At 32.1% G+C, this 22,409-nt stretch overlaps 1 protein-coding gene across 1 annotated transcript; it reads left to right on the forward strand.

Moving 5' to 3' along the window:
* Positions 1-10,915: 10,915 nt before the first annotated feature.
* Positions 10,916-14,829, forward strand: LOC118045982 (putative disease resistance RPP13-like protein 1). The gene is made up of 2 exons (XM_035054731.2): positions 10,916-11,361; positions 12,122-14,829. Exon 2 carries the CDS (start codon positions 12,571-12,573, stop codon positions 14,488-14,490), a length of 1,920 nt encoding a protein of 639 aa, XP_034910622.1. The 5' UTR covers positions 10,916-11,361; positions 12,122-12,570; the 3' UTR covers positions 14,491-14,829.
* The last annotated feature ends 7,580 nt before the right edge of the window (positions 14,830-22,409 follow it).

The raw sequence follows: 22,409 nt of genomic DNA on the forward strand, positions 1-22,409 counted from the left end.
CATCATACTCTATTTTATTTTTTCTGAAGAGAAGACTGGACTGCATTTTCATCGGTGCTTTTCAAGATGTTAAGATTTGTACTAAATGATGCATCATTAATACAGTAGAGAAGAAAGATCACGTCCGACGAGAATATCATTACAAAATGATCCCCGGCATTATTGATATTTATACCAATATCTCAACTAATTTTATAAATTTTAAAATTAATAACTATATAAACTTTTAATGATCTTAAAATTTTGAAATTTAAACCGGTAATTTTAAAAAAAATTCTAAAATTTAATCAATTAAAATATAATTTTTAAAATTTCTGGGATTAATTTAAATGTTCAAGAAATATGGTTGCTATCAACATTTTAGCTATATGGTTGCTATCAATAAAAGAGAGGAGATTTTATCTATTTTTTTGGTTTTTTAACAGGTCACATTACTTTATTTCTTTTCAATTGCATTCTTTAAAGCTATAATTTCATGGCATCCATAGCTATCAAACCCAGCCTAGGGGTTAACCCGACTAATGGGCTAAGTCCTGGTTTACACGGGTTGACTCGGGTCAATCAAGAAAAATTAAAAAGACATATTTGAGGTTTTGATATTTTATATGAAAAAAATAAGAAATAATCCATATGGATATAGGCTATACATGTTGTAAACAATCAAGTTTAAAAAATTATTTCAAAAGGTTTTTTTTATTCCACATTGAAAAGATACTATCGTATTTTTCTAAGTTAAAGTATTTAAATAAAAAAAAATTTCTATCCCACATTGAATAAATATTAACTTTTTTCTTGTGAACATAGAATACACACACACACATTAAAAGACTTTAAATTTCACATTGCAAAAATAAAATATTCTTCTAATATTTATATAGTAAACTTTGAAATGAGTTAGCAAGCAATTGAAATATATGATAAAAAGGGTCTTTGGGGTAGGAGAAAAACACATTTAATAAAAAAAAATCTCTATCGGGTTTTTATTGGGTCACTTGAGTTCTGGGTTTACTCGGCGTGTCAACCAGTTTACTCTAAGCCACTTGCAGGCCCAAATATTGAATGAAATAGACCTGGCCAAGACCCCGAGTCACCATACTTGATGTTTTATTATTTTATATGAAAATTTCAAGAAACAATCCACGTGGATATAGGTTATACATGTTATAAATAATTAAGTTTAAAAGATTATTTCAAAAGGTTTTTTTTATCTCATATCGGAAAGATATTATCTTATTCTTCTAAGTTGAAGTATTTAAACTAAAAAGGTTTTTTTTATCTTATATTTGAAAAAACATAACTTTTTTTTTTTCTGAAGAACATAGAGTGTATATGCTAAAGGGCTTCAAATCCCACATTGAAAAAACAAAACATTCTTCTAGTGTTTATATAGTGAACTTTGAAATGAGTAACCAAATAAAAAATATGAAAAAAAAGAAGGGTTTTTGGGTAGGAGAAAAAAATACATTTAAAAAAAATGGTCTCTACTGAGTTTTTGCAGGTCACCCGAGTTCCAGGTTGACCGAACGAGTCGACCAGTTTATTTCGGGCCAATTGTAGGCCTGAATTTTTAATGAAACAGACTCGATCATTGCTATTGGATCATGTTGACAGCAATACCTAATATTATTATTAGATCCTGTTGGGAGTATGATCCAACTCTATTGTAATGGTGGTTATTCTTATATATATATATATATATATATATAGAGAGAGAGAGAGAGAGAGAGAGAGAGAAATCAAAGATAAATAAATGAAAAAAAAAAGATGTTACAATGGTTATTTTCGTGGGTTCTTTAGTAGTAATAGTAATTATATTGTTTGAATTGTTGCAATTAGGGTGAATTAAATAAGAATTGTAATGAATGAATGGAGAAAGGGAAAGGATGCAAAGATAAGTTTTGAATATTATTTTTTTTTTAAATCAAGAAGGTTTAGCCTGTGATTCAACATGTAAAAAGGTGAAAAAAATAGCTTTTTCATAACCAAGTTCCAATCTTGGGCACATGGTGGGCCTATCATTTTTACACATTGAGAGAAAACGCATACCCTTCCTCGGGTCTTCTTGTCTCTTCCTTTCCTTCGAAGCCTACGTATTCCCATCATGCAACTAGAGTGTATTTGTTATTGTAGTAGCTGTTATGGTTGTGGTTTAAAAAAAGTTGTTTTATAAAAAGTATTTTTAGTTGAGGTTGGTTTAAAAAAATAGGTGTTTGGTTAAAACTGTGGTTGAAATTGAGGTTGAAGAAAAAGTAGTTTAATGTATTTGGTTAATAATACTTTTGAAATTGAGGTTATAAAATAATTTTAAAAAATATATATTAATATTGATGATTTAAAATTTAAATATTGTAGAATTAATTATTCATATTACATCATGAAATAAAAAATACTTTATATAAAATATTTTTTATTATTCCATTAAACTATTTATAATTCCATTACGTACAAAATTCATCTGATAAGAATTACAGTTTTCTTCATTTTTTTTAGCGTAGATAAAATATTATCAGGTATAAAATTGATATTACAGTGCGAGTGAATTTAACTCACTCTATACTAGTTTTTCGGGAAAAAAATATTGTTCACATCACAGTGCGAGTGAATTTAATTAACTTTAAACTAGTGTTTTTTTTAAAAAAAAATAAAAATGTTAAAAAATTTAATACACTAAAAAAAAGGTGAACAGTGCACTATTTAACTAGTGTTTTTTTTTTTAAAAATAAAAATGTTAAAAAATTTAATACACTAAAAAAAAGTGAACAGTGCATTAGTGTGCACTGTTTAACTTCTTTTTTTTTAAAATAAAATGTTAAAAAATTTAATAATAAAAAAAAATCAAAAAAACAAAACGTGAACGGTACATTAGTGTGCACTGTTCATGTTAATTGCACTGTTCAATGAACAGTGCACTTAGCATGCACAGTACGTGAAAAGCATGAATTCATTGCTTTTCATTACCTGCGGTCCGAACATAAAAAACATGTTTAACCCATGAACAACAACTTATTTTTTTCATTACCAAACGGCTGCCAACTACGTTTTAATTAAAAGACAGCCGTGTAGCCAAACACCATCTAAGTGGCTTATCATTCTCTCTCACATGATCACTCTCTCACCCTTTCGCAAAAATCCACCAAGGCTCCTGCTTTCCACTACTCCTTTTCTCTCACATAATCACTCTCTCACCCTTTCTGCAAAAATCCACCATGGCTCTGGAGTTGATCGGAGGATCAATTCTCTCTGCTCTCATTGAGGTTCTGGTCGACAGGTTGGCCTCTCGTGAGGTTCTGGGCTTCTTCAAAAGCCACAAACTCGATGGTGGTCTTCTGGCAAAGCTGAAAGAAACACTGAATACTGTCAACGGATTGCTCGAAAAGCCACAAACTCGTTGTAAAAATTAATAAATAGGTTTTACAACGCATACTTTAATATACAATATTTTTCTATCATAAATATAAATGTCTATAAAAATAATTAAGATTAAGATATTTAATCTCACAACATGAATCATGTATTTAGTTATGTTTAACAATTATATTTTCTAAAGTTTGAATAAATACAAAATACACCAATCAAATTTAATTAATTCACTGTAATTGGTTTGAATAAAAAAAGAGAAAAATAGTTTGAATACATGAAATATAGTTAAAAAATACTAATGAGATAATAAAATTCATATTCATTGTATCTCAAAAGAGAATTAATGCCCACTTTCTAAATATCATAAGCAATTAAAATAAAATAAAAATATATTGTCAGTTCGGTGTATTGAATTTTGAAATTCATCCTCTCTTTTCCAACGAAACCTGGAGTGTTTTTAGATTTTCAACATATAAAATCTTGCAAGGAACAATTATAAATTATAAAAAAAAATAGAATTTCATGAATCATCAATATATATATATATATAAAAGCTTTATATTACAAACTTATAATTTTTAGATTTTTTAAATCTTAATTAATTTAGTTATATACTTATATTATTTTATACTTTAAAACTCGGGTCCATCCTTCATCTTAATGGCATAGATGAAAACTTATTATTCTTATCTTATTTATGCCCATTTGAAGACAGTTAATCCAGACTTAATCCACTTGATGATGCCTTAATCATGCTGATAAAAAAGATTAATACATTGAGCACCAAGTGTGTGGATATAATCAGCTGGCAAGGACTCCAAGGACTCCGGCGCCGCTTTGTAAGGAAATGTTTTTTTCAACATTTTTTTTAATAATGTTTATAGTTTCAGCTCAAATAATAAAATAATGAAATAACTGAAATCTTGGCCTTTTAAGTTTTTTTTTTTTAATTTAGTATTTTTTAAAAAAAATTATTTTGTAACCCAGCCCTAAATATAATATAAATAATTTGATTAGGAAGTTTTAAACCGGCTTCCATGAATTTAATATTGTACATGTCGGATCCTTCTTGCCCGTGACGGTGACGGCAATCCTGCCTATCATTTCGGTGTGTCCCGAGGTGAAAACATTTGGCCCCTTTTTTTTTTAATTACTGAAAACTTAACATGTCATGTGCTAAATTCTTTTTTTTTTTTTTATGATCCTGGGTGTCCGAGTCAGGTTACGCGCACCACAACTAATTCCAGAGCCTACTGAATATCCTGCAAGCTCAGTAGACAGGTAAGGCACCGCAGTGGTAGCAGGCTGGTGCATAACGAGAATCGAACTAGGGACAGTCGCAAGAATTGAACTTACAATTAACTATTGAGCTAGACCCTCAAGTGCGTCATGTGCTAAATTTTTGAAGAACCCAGTGAATGCAAAAATTAAAGATTCATTTTGAAAATTAATTTGAAATAAAAATGAAAAATAATAATTTTTTTTAAAAAATACTTTTACATCTCAAAATAAAAAATTACCTTATGTAAGGGACATGCACGATCAAGAAACCAAAGAAGAGAACGCTAGCTCTCTGGAGCGTTTGGCATGGAAAAATGAAAGGGCACGATCGTATTCACCTGTTAATTTCACCGAGGTTGTATATATTCTTTGGGTTTCCACATTGGCAATACATGAATTTGTTTTTATATTGAAAATTGTGTTTTATGATTTTTAAAATAATATTTGCTTGAAATTAATATTGTTTTATTGTAGTTAGTTTATTTTGATGTGATAATATGAAAAATAATTTTTTAAAAAATAAAAAATATTTTGTGTGGAAAAGAAAATCCAAAGGACGGCAGGTATGCATCAATGTCATAAATAGGGTTTGTCTTGTTATGTAAGAAGACTTTGAAAGTGGCTTTGTTGGCTCTGCAGAGATGAAGAATAATCAAAAGATTCCTAAAATTAACGAGATGAAGAATAATCAAAAGATTCCTAAAATTAACGGCATGGAAAAATGAAAGGGCACGGTCGTATTCACCTGTTAATTTCACCGTGGTTGTATGTATTTTTTGGGTTTCCACATTGGCAATACATGAATTTATTTTTATATTGAAAATTATGTTTTATAATTTCTTAAAAAATATTTACATGAAATTAATATTGTTTTATTATTATTAGATTATTTTGATGCGATAATATAAAAAATTAATTTTAAAAAATAAAAAATAACCATTATCACCATTTGAAAGTGGCTTTGTTGACTATGTAGAGACGAAGAATACTCAAAAGAGTCCTCAAATTAATTAATCTTAGCTGTCCACGGCGGCGCATCATTATTGGCCAAGTCAAGTGCTCACGATGATTAATTCGAATGTGTAAGCAATATGATTGCTATCACCATTTGCTTTGCTGTGAAAGGCTATTTAAAAATATCATAGTAATTATTTTTAAAATGTATATATTAAAATTATATATTTTTTATTTTTTAAAAAATATTTTTATTATTAATAAAAATACGATTTTAATTACGATCCCTAAGAATACTGGAGTAAATGCTTAGATTGAAAAATAAAAGCAATAATGGAGAATGATAAATAGCTATAGATAAATTATTTTTTCTTCAAATTAGAATTGTTATTTTATACATCGCTGCTAAAATTATAAAATTATTTTATAATTTATTATCATTTTCTATACATTATTGTTGCTTTTTTGTTTCACATATAATAAAATCCTCACTATGAAATTCTGAAAGCGACAGCAGCAGCTAAAAGCAACAACATTTTAGCTAGATAAATAAAGTTTAACGACTTGATATGTTCTTATATTATAAAATATTTCTTTGATCTATTTCTATATATCTAATTAAGTTAATTTTATTTTTAATATATATTAAATTTATAATTTATAATTTATCATTCTTCTCATGTAAAAAACTTATTATTAATATTTTATGGATGTCCACAAGAAGATAATTAATCCATAGTAATTTTTACGGTTTAACTGTTTATATATTTTTAAATTTATTGTCTTAAACACAGAAATTATATTTTTTTTTATTATTCGATTATCAAATTTATTTATACATACCGCTTCCACGCGTTTTCTTGTCTCTTCCTTTCCTTTAAAGTCCACGTGTTCCCATCATGGCTTATTAGCTTTCTACATTGCACCATTCTTTTCAAGAACTCTCGATGATAAGTAGGGCCCAAATTGCCGCCCAAAGGCCATTGGAGATTCACGTTCAGAGAACATCAGATGCGATGCTTAGCCGACATTAGAGAAGAAAGATCACGTCCGACGAGAATATCATTACAAAATGATCCCCGGAAAACAGTCGGGGATGCCAACACGGCCGGCTTACATGGTTAAGCTTGTAACAATTTATAATCAACTCTAAACGTATATTCTTAACCTGAGATCTAGTGAAGAATTTCCAAAGATAAAAAGGAATAAATGATCTTGCTCAGAAATTAGTGGAGGCAGACAAGGTTGTGGTTAGTAATTTTACCAAGTGTGAATATAATATAAATAATTTAATATTGTTAGGAAGTTTAAAACCGGCTTCCATGAATCTTCTTGTCGGCTTCCATGAATCTTCTTGTCTTTTCGTTTCCTTTTAAAGTCTATATGTTTGTTCTCTTTATGCAAGTCATTGGATTCTGCTTTCTACGGCCTTCTCTCTCACACCTTCCGCGAAGATCCACCATGGTTCTGGAGTTGAGTGGAGGTCAATTATCTGTGCTGTCATTGAGGTTTTGGTCCCCAGGCTGTCCTCTCCTGAGGTTCGAGGCTTTTTCAAAAGGCACACGCTCAATCAATGGAAAAGTTGAAGTTCATCTTTAAATTATTCTCCTTTTTTATTTTTTCACAAGTATTTAACCGTTCAATTTGTAAGAACATCGGTCTTTTTTATAAGCCAACAATTACACTTTTTAAATTTGCTATTATTATACTATACTTGGGAAAAATACTGTACATGTATTGTGAACATAAACTCATTACATCATGAACGATATTGTAAATATAAAGTGTTTGCACTGTGGACAACACTATAGTACCTGTGAAGAACATTGTCTTTTCTGTATTTAGTTAAAAATTATTATTGTGCCTGGCTTGTTAGCTAAACTCAAAAGCATTGGGTCTGGTTCGCAGCTAGACCCAAGTTTGGGTCTGGTGCCCAACAACATTGGTCGAGTTTGTTTAATTCAAATTCTAGGCCTACAATTTGCTCTGAGTAAACCGGTCGACCTGCTAAGTCAACCCGAAACTTGGGTAACCCAGCAAAAACCTGGTAGAGGCCCTTCTTTTTTTATATTTTTTAGTTGGTTACTAACTCATTTCAAAGTTCAAAATATAAATAATATTTTAAACTTAATTGTTTATAACATGTATAGCTTATATTCACATGAATTATTTCTTAATTTTTTTTATATAAATTAATAAAACATCAAATATTTTTTTAAAAAATTTTCTAGGTGACCCAAGGCCTCGACCGAGTCTGTTTCATTCAATATTTGGGTCTGCAATTGGCCTAAATTAAGGGTCAACCCGAAACTCAGGTGACTTGACAAAAACCCAGTAGAGACCTTTTTTCTTTCTTTCTCTAATGTGTTTTTTTTTCCTAAGACCTCCTTTTTTTTCTTCATATTTTTCAGTTACTTACTAACTTATTTCAAAGTTCACTATATAAATATTAGAATAATATTTTATTTTTGCAATGTGGGATTTGAAGCCTTTTAATAAAAATACTCTATGTTTATAAGAAAAAAAGTAATGTTTTTTCAATGTAGGATAAAAAACCTTTTTGATTTAAATACTTCAACTTAAATTAATAAGATAATATCTTTTTAATGTGGGATAAAAAACCTTTTGAAATAATCTTTTAAACTTAATTGTTTACAACATGTATAGCGTATATTCACATGGATTATTTCTTAATTTTTTCATATAAAATATTAAAACCTCAAATATTTTTTTTTTAATTTTTCCGAGTTGACCTGAGTCAACCCATGTAACGTGGGACTCGGCCCCTTAGTCAGGTCAACCTCTAGGCTGGGTTTGATAACTATGGTTGCCATGAAAATATAACTTTAAATAATGCAATTGAAATGAAATAAAGTGACGTGACCGGTTAAAAAACTAAAAACTGAAAAATACACCAAAACTCCTCTATTTTATTTTGTTCAGGGGCCTCTTTTAAAAAATATTAATTTTTTTTGTTATGTGTTTAATTTTCGGAGTGGTTTTTTTTGTTCATCTTTGGTTTGGTTTTTATATTTTATATAGATAAATTATATTTTTTGAAAATAAAAAATATTTATTGTTAGATGATATTCTTAATATGTGTAGCTTTACATGTTATTTTTTTCCTTTTATTTTATTCAATCAATTTAATGTATTTTTTTCAAGATTCAATATCCTGATCTACATTTGTCTCTCAGTTTTTCAAGTTTTATTTTTAGGTGTTATTAATATTTTTTTATTAATTTATTAACGAATATAATTCTTAGTTTATTTGATTACACGTGTGCATAAACTTTTGATTTGTTACGTTTTTTGAACTACCAAAATACATTGGAAAAACCTACATAGATAATTTTTTATGAAAAATAAAAATATTCTCCACGGGTCACATAACTAGTAATAATTATTATTATTTATGTGATAATTTTACCCATAGTTTTGAAACCCGGTCTGGCGGGTCGACCCGGGGCTGGAACTAGGTCGGGTTGAAGAAAAAACAGGGGAAGAAAAAACCGGTGTGACCCGGCTGCAAACCCGATGACTTTTATTTATTTTTTATTTTTTTACTAAAATGACGTCGTTTTATTTTATTTTTAATTTTTTTTGACCTGGCCAACTCGGTGACCTGGTCAAAACCCGGAACTCGGGCCTTGGACCGAGCCGGGTCTTAAAACTATGATTTTACCAATGTTTGTCAGCCTTGTACCAAATACCCAAACGAAGTTTATTTTTCAAAAAAATATTTTTGAACCTAGCTCATAGTTTTATAAGTTTACATTTTAGCCATTAACTTCATTTCCCACAGTTTCACTCTTTGAATATTGAGTTTTGGTCCTTGCAATTCTCCTAAAAGTACATTTTGGTTCCTAAAGTTTTTATTTTATTTTTATAGTTTTAGCTATTTATATTTAATTCTAAAACTTCATTTTCCTTACATTTCAATTCCTTAATGTTAAGAGTACAGAGATAAAGTCGTTAGAGAAAAGAGAAGTATTTTGGTGAATTGTATTTCAAGAACAAAAATATGTTGATTTTAGTGCTAGTAGATTTGTCTTTAAAAGAGGAGTTTAATAAATGTGGTTTTGCATTTTAATCATATTGTAAAAGATAGATCGGTGTGTATAAAGTGTTTTTGTATGGTTTTATTTTTTGTAAGGTTCCAAGATATTTTTGGTTGAACAAAAGTTGAAATTTGAGTTTTGGTAGTCCAAAAACTTGGATTTCAATTTCCTAGCAGACAATGACATGTTATCTGTCCAAGTAAATGACATGTTATTTGTTCTAATTAAAAATAACTTAGATACATGACATGTTATATTTTTTTTTTATTTATAAAAAAACATGCAAGCTTGATTTTCTAGGTCAGAGGTGCCTGATCATTTCTGAAAATCAAGCAATTGAGCCTAGCAAGCATAGGTGCACATGAGCTCCATTCACTTGAAGTTTAAATATTGCACTTGAATCTTTACAAAAGAATAAAATATATATTTTGTTATTGTGAATTTTTATTTTGTTTCTATAAATTATTTATTCTTTTATTTTTCCTTACAAGTGCATAAACAATTATCAAGATATGATTTTTTTCCCTGTTTTACTGAAACTTTTTTTATCAAATCATGAAGAGTTTTTATTTAGAAAAATGCTTCTAAAATTTTTTTTTTCTTCAAAATAAAAAAACAAATGAATAAGGAGAAGGGGATTTTGACCAAAGAAATATTTTTTTTTCCTCATGAATTTAAATTATTAGAATTCTTAAGAATATTGATTTTAATTACTTTAAGTTTTAATTGAAAAAATCATGTTACTAATAAAAAAAACATGTTTAGTCAAAATAGGAAAAAAAAAATAGAAGATGAAGATTTTGACAAAAAAATTTTTTTATATAAAATTTAAATCACTCAAACTCTTTCAAATATTTATTTTAATTTCCATATAATTAAATAAAAAATAACTTTGAAAATGGTCTCGCTGTCTTTGTTATTTCCTCTATTATAATATTTAATGCATCCATATTATCGTCGACTAACATCACTCTTTTCAATATGCACTTAACATATATTTTCATATGTACTTATCTTTTACCTTTTCTTAGAAAAATCAACTTCTTAATTTAATATTAAAATTATTGTATTAAACACATATATTATCTTTTTATTCTTCAATTAACAAATTTATTAATACTATAAAACACAACAATAATACCAGTACCTTAATCGTGGAGCGCTAATACAATATAATATAATTAATATAATTAATATAATTTTTCTTGCCTCTTCTTTTCCTTTAAAATCTACGTATTCCCTTCATGCAATCCAGTGGCTTCTTAGCTTTCTATTAATATCATTCTCTCTCACAGAATCACACTCTCACCCTTCCGCAAAAATCCACCAAGGCTCCTGCTTTCCACTTCTCTTTTTCTCTCACTTATTCCCACCCTCACCCTCTCTGCAAAAATCCACCATGGCTCTGGAGTTTATCGGAGGATCAATTCTCTCTCCTGTCATTCAGGTTCTGGTCGACAGATTGGCCTCTCGTCAGGTTCTGGGCTTCTTCAAAAGCCACAAGCTCGACGATGGTCTTCTGGAAAAGCTGAAAGAAACACTGAATACTGTCAACGGACTACTCGACGATGCGGAGGAGAAGCAGATTACAAAGCTTGCTGTGAAGAACTGGCTTAATGATGTTAAACATGCTGTCTATGAAGCTGAGGACATATTGGAGGAGATTGATTATGAATATCTACGATCCAGACATGACAGCAGTTGGGTAAGCATATAGTTCTTGCACTTATAGACCTTGCTTCCTCATAAAAATAATTTCAGGCATGGTGGTTGTCTTTCTGTGAGTTTTAATTAAAGAGTATTCATTTTTAAGCAACTAATATATATTATTGGCTTTTGGTGTCTGTGGTGAAATTATGCTTGCAAATTCTCATTTATTAATTAGTTTTCTAAACATGGGCTTTGGATTTTTAAAATCTGAATTATTTATATAAATTTTGTCAATTTTAATTAAATTATATATTTTTTATAAGAACATAAATGGATATTACTTGTTCTGAAAAAACAAGGGATACAAAATTGAATTTTCTTTCAATATTTTTAGTGATGAATTATTAGGACTTACGACGATTCAAAACCCATTATTATAAATATTAATTTTCTTAATAATTATATATATAATAATCACCAAGAATTATGCACTGATTTTTTATTAGCATAATTATAAATTGAAAACAATTATTTTTTAAAATAAAATTATTTTTCCATTTTTAATTTATAAAAAAAAATTAATTTCATTATATATATAAAAATAATATTATATAGTAAGGGCTTTGAAAATAACTAATGGCATTTAATCAATATCTTTTTAAAACTTGAGTTTTACTGCTTAATTACATTAAGTTAGCATCAACAATCGTAAATTCTTGAAAAAGACCTGTAGAAGGAAAATGTTTTTGTTTTGATATTATAAAATCATAATGTTTTCCTGAATTCTACCTCATAAATTTAGTCCACCATTGCAGGCATGGAATCTGGTTCCATTTCTAAATCCAGCTAATAGAAGGATGAAAGAGATGGAAGCAGAGTTACAAAAGATCCTTGAGAAGCTTGAACGTTTACTTAAACACAAGGGTGATCTGCGCCACATAGAAGGTACTGGTGGATGGAGACCATTGTCAGAGAAAACAACTCCACTGGTTAATGAATCTCTTGTATATGGAAGGGACGCTGATAAGGAAGCCATAATGGAGCACTTGTTGACACAACACAACACGGATGGCTCAAATTTACACGGATTGGTAAAACCGCTCTTGCTCAGCTTATCTACAACGACGAAAAGGTAGATCAGTGCTTCCAACTCAAGGCCTGGGTCTGGGCGTCTCAACAATTTGATGTTGCCAGGATTATTAAGGAAATTCTTGATAAGATCAACGCAAGTACTTGCCGCACCAAAGAACCAGATGAATCTCTAATGGAGGCAGTGAAAGGGAAGAAACTTCTACTTGTTCTAGATGACGCGTGGAACATCGAGTACAATGAATGGGATAAACTACTGCTACCTTTGCGGTATGTGGAGCAAGGAAGTAAGATTGTCGTGACAACACGGGATGAAGATGTAGCAAAAGTCATCCAAACTGTCATCCCCTCTCACCGCTTGAATGTAATAAGCGATGAAGATTGCTGGAAGTTGTTTGCAAGGGTTGCATTTAGTGGTGTAAATTCTGGAGCAGTCTCATCCTTGGAAGCATTTGGCAGAGAAATAGTGAAAAAGTGCAAAGGTTTGCCGCTGGCAGCGAAAACTCTTGGGGGCCTTTTGCACTCCGTAGGAGATGTCAAGGAATGGGAGAAGATATCCAAGAGCAGGATGTGGGGCTTGTCGAATGAAAACATCCCTCCAGCTCTAACATTGAGCTATTATTATCTCCCTTCACACCTGAAACGTTGTTTTGCTTATTGTGCAACATTTCCCAAGAGTTGTTTATTCAGTAAGGATGCATTAATCGATGACTGGATGAAACATGGTTTTCTAGTCCAGCCCAGAGGCGTTGAGGAGATGGAAGAAATAGGCGAAAAATACTTTGATGATCTTGTCTCCAGGTCACTTTTCCAGCGATCAACACATGATTCTTTTTTCAGCATGCATGACCTCGTAAGTGATTTAGCTGAATACGTGTCAGGAGAATTTTGCTTTAAGCTCGGTATTAATGAATCGGGCTCTGGGTTGGAGGGTGAACATTCATGCTCGCTTCCAGAAAGGACTCGTTATTTATCAATCACTTTAGCGGCACCATATGGCGGAGGACCTCGGATATTTCCTAGTATTCATGGAGGCCAACATTTGCGCGCCTTCTTTCTTAGTAGTGAAGTTGATAGAGAGGCACTGAATGACATCTGGCCAAATCTTAAGCGCTTGCGAAGTCTATCTTTTGTTGATCTAAAAGTTATTTCTTCTCAGTTGCTCAATTCCATTGGCAACTTGAAACATTTGCGGTACTTGAGCCTTTCTTGCACCGCCATTAAAAGGTTACCTAATAGTGTGTGCACCTTGTACTATTTGCAAACTTTATTGTTGAAGAACTGCCGGCATCTCATGGAGTTGCCATCCAACATTTCCAACTTGGTCAACCTGCAACGTCTTGATATTGAAGGGACATATTTGAAAGAGATGCCACCAAAAATGGGGAAACTCACAAAGCTTCGAATTTTGGAATCTTACATCGTTGGAAAAGAGAGTGGGTCTAGCATGAAAGAGCTGGGCAAGCTCTCACATATAAGGAAAACACTTTCTATTCGGAATCTCAGAGATGTTGCAAATGCTCAAGATGCTTTGGATGCCGATTTGAAGGGTAAGAAGAAGATTGAGGAGTTGGGGTTGATGTGGGGTGGCAATATGGATGACACGCGGCACGAGAGAGAAGTACTTGAGAGATTGGAGCCTTCTGAAAATGTGAAACAGCTTTTCATTCTTGGTTACGGGGGTACAACGTTTCCAGGCTGGCTTGGAAACTCTTCTTTCTCAAATATGGTACAGTTGATACTTTCTGGATGTAAGAACTGCATCCTCTTGCCACCATTGGGGCAGCTGCAATCTCTAGAAGAGCTCTATATTAAAGGATTTGATGATGTCGTGGCAGTTGGTCCTGAGTTCTATGGAAGTGACCCTTCGATGGAGAATCCATTTAAATCCCTCAAAATATTAAAGTTCGAGGGGATGAAAAAATGGCAGGAATGGAAAACAGATGTAGCTGGTGCTTTCCCTCATCTTGCAGAGCTCTTCATAGCAGGCTGTCCCGAGTTAACAAGTGCCGTGCCTCGTCACCTTCCTTGTTTATTGAAGCTTTCTATTGAAGAATGTCCGCAGCTTGAGGAAGGAATTTGGATGCGTGTATAAAATTCATTCATGAAACACTTTCCGGTTAACAGAAAATACTTTCCGGTCAATAGAAAACACTTTCCAGTCAATTTCAGTTAAAAAAAAATTTGACTTGGTTTTCAGGAAAGTGTTTTCCCTTTAGCTGTGTTTGTTTTCCGGAAAGTGGTTTCCGAGAAATCACTTTCCAAACTTTCTTGTGTTTGTTTGCCAGTAGGAAAGTTGATCAATGGAAAACACTTTCCAGTAAAAGGAAAATCTGGCTTGGTTTTCAGGAAAATGTTTTCCTGAAAAATTTAGGGGTAAAACTCTTTCCGGAAGTTGTGAAAAATTTAGAAATGTTATTATTTGCTGATTATATCAAATTTGATCCTCAAATTTTTGATTGTTGTATATATTTTGTTTTAAATATTTATTTTTCAATTTCATCTCTTAAAATTTTATTTTTATATTAACTTTGGTCCTTATTTTTATAATTGCTATTTGCTTTTTCCTTATCATATTTTTATTGAAATTTTTTATCTATCAAATTTGATCCTTATTATTTTGATTGTTACTTATTTTATTTGAAATAATTTATGAAATGTTGATTATTATTATTTTAATTTCTTCATCTTTTTTTTTTAATTTTTTAGATCTGATCTATATTATTTTGATTATTATTTATTTTATTTGAGATAATTTATGAAATTATATATATTTTTTTAATATCATTCTCATTCAACTTTTTAATTTGTAAGATTTGTTCCTCATTATTTTAATAAACTTGAGAAAAATAAAATATTAATAAGTTATTTTTCAACTCATTTTCTATGACATAACCAAACACTGGAAAGTGTTTTCTAACTCATTTTCCATTAGACTACCAAACATCGAAAAATATTTTTTTCGGAATTCACTTTCCAAAAGGAAACTACTCTCCAGCAAACAAACAGAGCCTTAAGTGAAAGTAAAAATAAATTTATTATTAAAATTATATTTTTTAATATTTTATGGAATATAATTTATTTATAATTGAATCTAAATCTAAATTTAATATTGTAACAACCCCTCAACCGAGATAAAATAACAATCTCATGTCAACTGAAAAATAAAGTAATTAAATTTTTTATAAGTCAACCATGTGAACATGGACATGTGATTTAGATCATTTTTAGATAATTTTATCGAAAGGAAAGAAAAAATAAAAACAAAAAAACTAATTTCATAAAAATTAAATATTGAAGAATATTTTTTTTTAAAAAAATATAATTTCTCTCATGAAAAAACCAAAATCAATATGTGCAAACCTTGTTTAAAAAAAGAAAGATAAGTGATGAAATCTTAAAAAAAACCAATAAAATAAAGATTAAATTCATTATTAAAAAATAGAAATCAAATAATGAGGAATAAAATCAAAATAATATCTAATTAGTTGAAGGATTTAAAAATATCAAAAGAAATGGTGTTAAATTTAATATAAAAATAAAATAAAATAAAATGATTAGAGACAAATAGCAATAAATACTATTTTTATAAAATAAATATAAAAAAATCAATAAAAAAAACTAAAAACTATATGTAATAAAAGTGTTATCCGCACATATCAACCATTGATTCCAAACAAAACTAGAAAATAAAAAAAACTAGACACTTGCAATCGTTAGGTCCAGACCTGCCTAAAAGGCAGAAGGAACTACATATGCATTTGCAATACCATGCCACAACCAAATCAATTGTACAGAAAACATCCTTTATTCATTATTAAAGGTCTTCTCGTTAACAAAACAGAAAAAAAAAGTGAAAAAAAAAAGAGAGAGAGATTGGTTTCAATGGCAAATGCATAAGCAAAAAATAATCAGACATGGAAACCATAAAGAGAGCAACGAAAGGACAAAAATCGATCAAAAAACCCTTACTGAAAGAAGAAACAACACACCTTCACCTCATGTGTTCTCCATCGGTTTGTTCAAGAAAAAAAGAGACAAGAACTGCAGCATCACCACCTCCATCCTCTCTTAGTAGCTTCTTCTTCTCTAATGTGCCTGCCTTTTTGGTTCTCACAAGTTCTATGCCTCCTCTCCCTCTTCTAAATCATGACTACAAGTGAAGAAAACGGGACAAAAATTAACGAGAGAAAAGATTTAAGGTTAAAGAATAGAGAAAAGAAAAGGAAGCCACTGGAAAAAAAAAAAACGCTGATAAATACTAAAATCCTAAGTAAAATAAACAATTAAATTTATAATCCATTAAATAAAATAATCAACAATAATTAAATCAAACCCAACAAATAATATTTAATTAATAAATTTCAACTAAAAATTCAAATAAATTAAATTAAAATATAATCTAAAACCCAATCTTTTAATGATTTAAGCTATCCTCCATCATTTAAGATCATATAAAATTATAAACAGTGTTTCAAATCTATATCCCGTCATTTTTTTTTGTCTTTGTTGGAAACAAAAGGAGGTGCATATGTTTTTGTTAGGCAAAATAAAACATATTTCCTGCCCTAAAAAAAAAAAAAAGGTTGCACGTTTAGCCTTTTAACCTTTAAGAAGTGAAAAGAAATGGTAGAAGCAGACACCAGGATTATCCAAAATGCTATATTTGATCCCCGGTCCAAGCAACAGATCCAGAGCTATCACAGAGATCTTAGCCACTTCTTTTGCCTTCCTTCCTTCTCCTACTTTTCTAGCTATTCTTTCCTACTTCTTTCTACAAGCTTCAGATTCTTATATTGTATAGAGAATTTGAATCTAGTTTTTGAACAGTTCATAAGCCTCGATCCATTTTGTGAATTTTCAAGGTGATGTTGTTATAATTTCAAAAAACTATTTGCATGCACATAGTTACAGAAAATTTATCTATCACCGATCATTAAATAATCTTTTTATCTCTTTCTAAAAACATTTAACCATTTAATTTATAAATACACAAAACATGTTTAAAACCCAACTTTCACACCCTGAAATCAACACTTGTAATCATTGCTTCTATAATAATTAATCCCTATTTCTCAATTTCATACGTACTAATGTAATTGTTAATGTAGTACATATGCTTTTGCTATGTGTTTGTTAATGTAGTACATATGCTTTTGCTATGTGTTTGTTAATGTAGTACAGTTCATAAGCCTAAGATTAATATTAGAGATGCTATGTGTTTGTTAATGTAGTACATATGCTTTTGCAAAATCACGTTTGGGTTGGAGAAATGCTTTTGCAAAATTACGTTTGGGTTGGAGGAATGCTTTTTGTCACACCCCCCACAAAAATTTATAAATTAAAGAAGGCACGACATCGGTTGGCGATTTTCATAGTGTTCTGATGATTTGGTTCTTTTGGAGTCGCCACCTAGTATTTGGTCACTAGGAACCCTAACTGGTCTTTCAGAGATTCTAAGGCAAGAGACTGGTTGCGTAAAGGGAAGGTACTAGCACCCCTAATACGCCCTACCTGAGGTAAGCTGCTTGGTGTTTGGTTTGCTCTATAGTCTATGGTGTTGGTGTTTTCTAATCCCGTCAACTCGTAAATCGCAAGGAAAAGAGAATAAAAAAAAACGAAGAAAATTTCACAATTCTTAAAAAAACAATTACTTTTCACGACTCGTAAACCGTGGAGAAAAAAAATTAATTTTTGAAATGTTCTCGATCGCAACCAAAGCTTCTTTCAAACATGCGCGTTGATTTATTACTCCCGATAATATTTTGGATGTTCGTCCTTTTAAGGATTTCTTCATCCAAACATTAGCGGTGAACAATAACCACAACTTCTCCTCCCAAAATAAGATTTTTATAGTTTTTGGAATATTGGCCAATACCCTTTGGAGTTTTACAAACAGGTTGTAAAATCCACAAATGCAAGAAAATGATTTGTGTTTAAGAAATCCATGCGAAAACACATTTTCAAAAAACTTCCAATATTTTTTTTTTATATATAAAAAGAACATTCAAAACATGTTAGTGTATTGGCCGTATGCAACACGCAAGAAAATATATATTTTTTTTTTGACGAAATCGGGTATTTTTAATACTGAATTTGTATCTCCACAGCATAAAAATACAAACTAATATTAAGTCATTTTTAAAAAGATGTACGAAAAAAATCAATAATATTTTTAAGGAATTTTTAGAATTTTTTTGAAAGCAAAAAAAAAATTATCTTTTGAAAATTTCAGGTGTCTCGACTAAAATCAGATATTTCAAATACTGATTTTATACCTCCATAGTATAAAAACAAAAATACAAACCCCCTAAAATAATATATATATATATATAATATATATATATATATATATATATATATATTATGAAAGGAAAATAACAACATTTTTTTTTAGATTTTTCAGATTTTTTATAAATATTTTATATATATAACATATACACACATATTTTATATTATATATTAATTATTAAGGGGCTGGGCCGGCCCAACTAATTGGGCCGGACTTAGCCTCACAAGTCATTGGGCTGGTATCGGCCCAAGAAAAGTGACTGGGCCGATCTCGGCCCAAGAAAAGCGAATGGGCCGATCTCGGCCCAAGAAAGAGAATGGGCCGACCTCGGCCCAAGGAAAAAAATAACTTGGTCTGGGCCGGACTCGGCCCAGGCCGCCAGGTTGGGCCAGAATCCTTCTGGCCCATATACATGCTTCTGGGCCAGAACCCATCTGGCCCAGAAGAGAAAACAGAACGGGGAATTAATTTCCCCCCCGTCCCCTGCATGCAGAACAATTCTGCATGCAGGAGACGAAACCTACAGCAGAAGAAGAAAAAAAAAGTGCAGGGGATAGAGCGTACCTGGCGGGGCTGGAGACGGTGGTTTGCTGGCAGGGCTGCGGTGGCGTGGCTCGTGGACGGCGGCTCCGGGAGGCGTTGCTGCTGTTTCTAACAATGGCTAAAAATTTCTTCCTCCTCCCCTCTCCTTCGTGTTTTTTTTTTTTTTAGTGGCTGTTTGTTCTCGGTTTGGTTTTGGTTTTTTTGGTTTCGGTTTCCTTCTTCTCGGTTTGTTTCTGTTCTTCTCTCTCTTTCGGGCCTTCTTCTCTTCTCTCTCTCTCTTCGGTTCCTCTCTATTTATAAGGAAAAAAAAAGGACCGGCGTTTTGTTAGTGCGCCTTCAATCACGCAACGGCTGGTCGGCCATTGATGCTTTCGGTGGTGGTGGTGGGGGCGAGGAGAGAGAGGCAGGGAAGGTTTTCAAATTTTTCATCTTCTGTTGCTGGTAAACCGGGGAAAGAAGAAGATGAACAGTGTCGTTCAAAACGACACCGTTCTAGTCTTCTTTTTTTTTTTTTTTTATATATGAAACGGCGTCGTTTTGGATAAAACGCGCCGTTTCATTTAAATGGCCAAACTTCAAATCAGTCCTTCAAATTCGGTCTCCGCCCCTCTTGTTGGCCGCATTTTTCACTTTGGTCCTTGGCCTCTGATTTATGCAATTGAGTCCTCAATTGATTAATAAAACTTTCAATTCTTCAATTAGGCCCCTGAACCGAATAATTGCAGCCCCTCCATTTACGCGCCTCTTCCAATTTGGTCCCTGGTTTCGGATTTCTTAATTAAGTCCCTAATTGGCCATTAAACTTCAATATTTATGCAATTAAGCCCCTGATTTGACTTAATAAAATCCTAAAAATTATAATTTGGCCCCAGAACTTAAATTTCTTCAATTTAAAGCCCAAATTGACTTAAAAATCAATTTTTCTTGCAATCAAATCCCCTATAAATCCAATAAAAATCAATTAAACCCATAAACATCCAAATTTGGGCTTCTCTCCTCAAAATTCAAAATTTCCTTCTCAATAGGGTTCTCATCCTTCAAGAATATATTGTCAAGAATCCAATCTTTGTATCTTTATACTCCTTGACCAATTTTCTGACCATTTTCCGAGCGCTTCTGCCTCTTGTCATTTTTCTAGCCTTCTTTGGCTATTTATTTTATTTTATTGCGGGGACCCAAAAATGGGTTACAACAGATGCCCTCTCTTTATAGAGCTTACGGAGCGAAGGCTTTGCGCAGTAAGTTTTATAAAGATAGTCCCAACTAAACTCCCGAAAACTGATCTAGTCGAAGCTTGATCGATCTGAAACTCTTTCTTTACAACAATCCTCTTCGGCCCTCGGAATCCCATCTGGCAATTCCCTTCAACGAAAATGAAATATGGGGTCCCTTCTGGCGACCCTTTTTTTTGAAAAATACCGAAATGCGAGATCCCTTCTGGCGATCTCCTTTAATCAAACTTATAATCCCATCTGGGATTCCTATTAACAAACATGAAGTATGAGGTCCCATCCGGCGACCTCCCAAAATAGTGAAACGCGAAATCCCTTCTGGCGATTTCAAACAACCTGGAATCCCATCTGGCGATTCCTTTTAACCAACATTAAGTGTGAGTTCCCATCTGGCGACCTCCACAATAGCGAAACACGAGATCCCTTCTGGCGATCTCAAACAACCTGGAATCTCATCTGGCGATTCCTTTTAACCAACATGAAGTGTGAGGTCCCATCTGGCGACCTCCACAATAGTGAAACACGAGATCCCTTCTGGCGATCTCAAGCAACCTGGAATCCCATCTGGCGACTCCTTTTAACCAACGTGAAGTGTGAGGTCCCATCTGGCGACCTCCACAATAGTGAAACACGAGATCCCTTCTGGCGATCTTAAACAACCTGGAATCCCATCTGGCGATTCCCTTTTACCAATTGCTATCGATGTCGTTCTTCCTGCTGGCAGGGTCTGAAAAATATTATCTTCTCTTCTTTCTGTTCTAGACTCAACTCAATGATTCTTTCTTCGTCCACAATCTCGTTGGAATGCACTAAGATCTCCTCCTGTAACGATAAAAAAACATACGTGCAATGACTTTATGATTAGATGCAATGCATGCATTCGTACCTGGTTTTGAAACATAGGCCCCCATCCTCTTTTCTAGTTCATGAGACTTCCTCGTAACATGAGCGTGCTTTTGAAGTCGTATGCCGGATTCATCTCTCGTGTTGCCTTTTTTCTTATCATATTCTTGGAGAACAAGTATTTGACTTTCCTCAAGTAGCCCTTTTCTCAAAATGTAAGACTTGTTCTTGCTTTTATGTCATTGCTTTTGTCAAATGCTTTAGCTTGGTTCTCAAATCTATAGGCTTCCGTAAAAACTTTTCATAAAACATCTTGTATTGCCCCCAGTGTAGAGGTGTGATCCTAGTTTGAGCTTTTATATAGAGAAGAAATTCGTTCAGTCGATGCTAAACTTTTTAAATGAGTGAGGAGATGCACTGTTGGGATTAATGCAAAAAAGATTGTTGTGAGATCAATGCACAAAAGGAAAGAAATCAATGGCCAAACTTTGCTTTATTAATTTAGGGAACTACATCAAGCGTAATATCTTTTTACAGAGTCAGAATTCACAGGCCGAGCTAGATCTTCTCCATCCATTCTAGCTAACTTCAACGCTCCTCCTGAGAATGCCTTTGTTACTACATAAGGACCCTCGTAATTTGGTGCCCATTTGCTTCGATCATCTCCTGGTAATGACAATATTTTCTTCAATAATAGATCCCCTTCTTGAAACATACGCGGTCTAACATTCTTATTCATACGCCTTAGCCATTCGTTTCTGGTAAAGTTGGTGATGACATATTGCGGCCATCCTCTTCTCACTGATCAAGTTCAATTGCTCGTATCTCACTCTGGCCCACTCGGCCTCTTCTATCTCAGAATCTATTAACACTCTTAACGATGGGATTTCCACTTCCAAAGCATCACTGCCTCCATACCGTATACCCAAAGAATATGGGGTAGTCCCTGTTGAGGTTCGAACTGCGGTGCGATATGCATGAAGGGCAAATGGTAACATCTCATGCCAATCCTTATAGGTGACTACCATCTTCTGAACAATCTTTTTGACATTCTTGTTAGCAGCTTCTACCGCCCCATTCATCTTTGGTCTATATGGCGAAGAA

Source organism: Populus alba, chromosome 17, assembly GCF_005239225.2.
Source record: "Populus alba chromosome 17, ASM523922v2, whole genome shotgun sequence".
Classification (NCBI taxonomy): Eukaryota; Viridiplantae; Streptophyta; class Magnoliopsida; order Malpighiales; family Salicaceae; genus Populus; species Populus alba.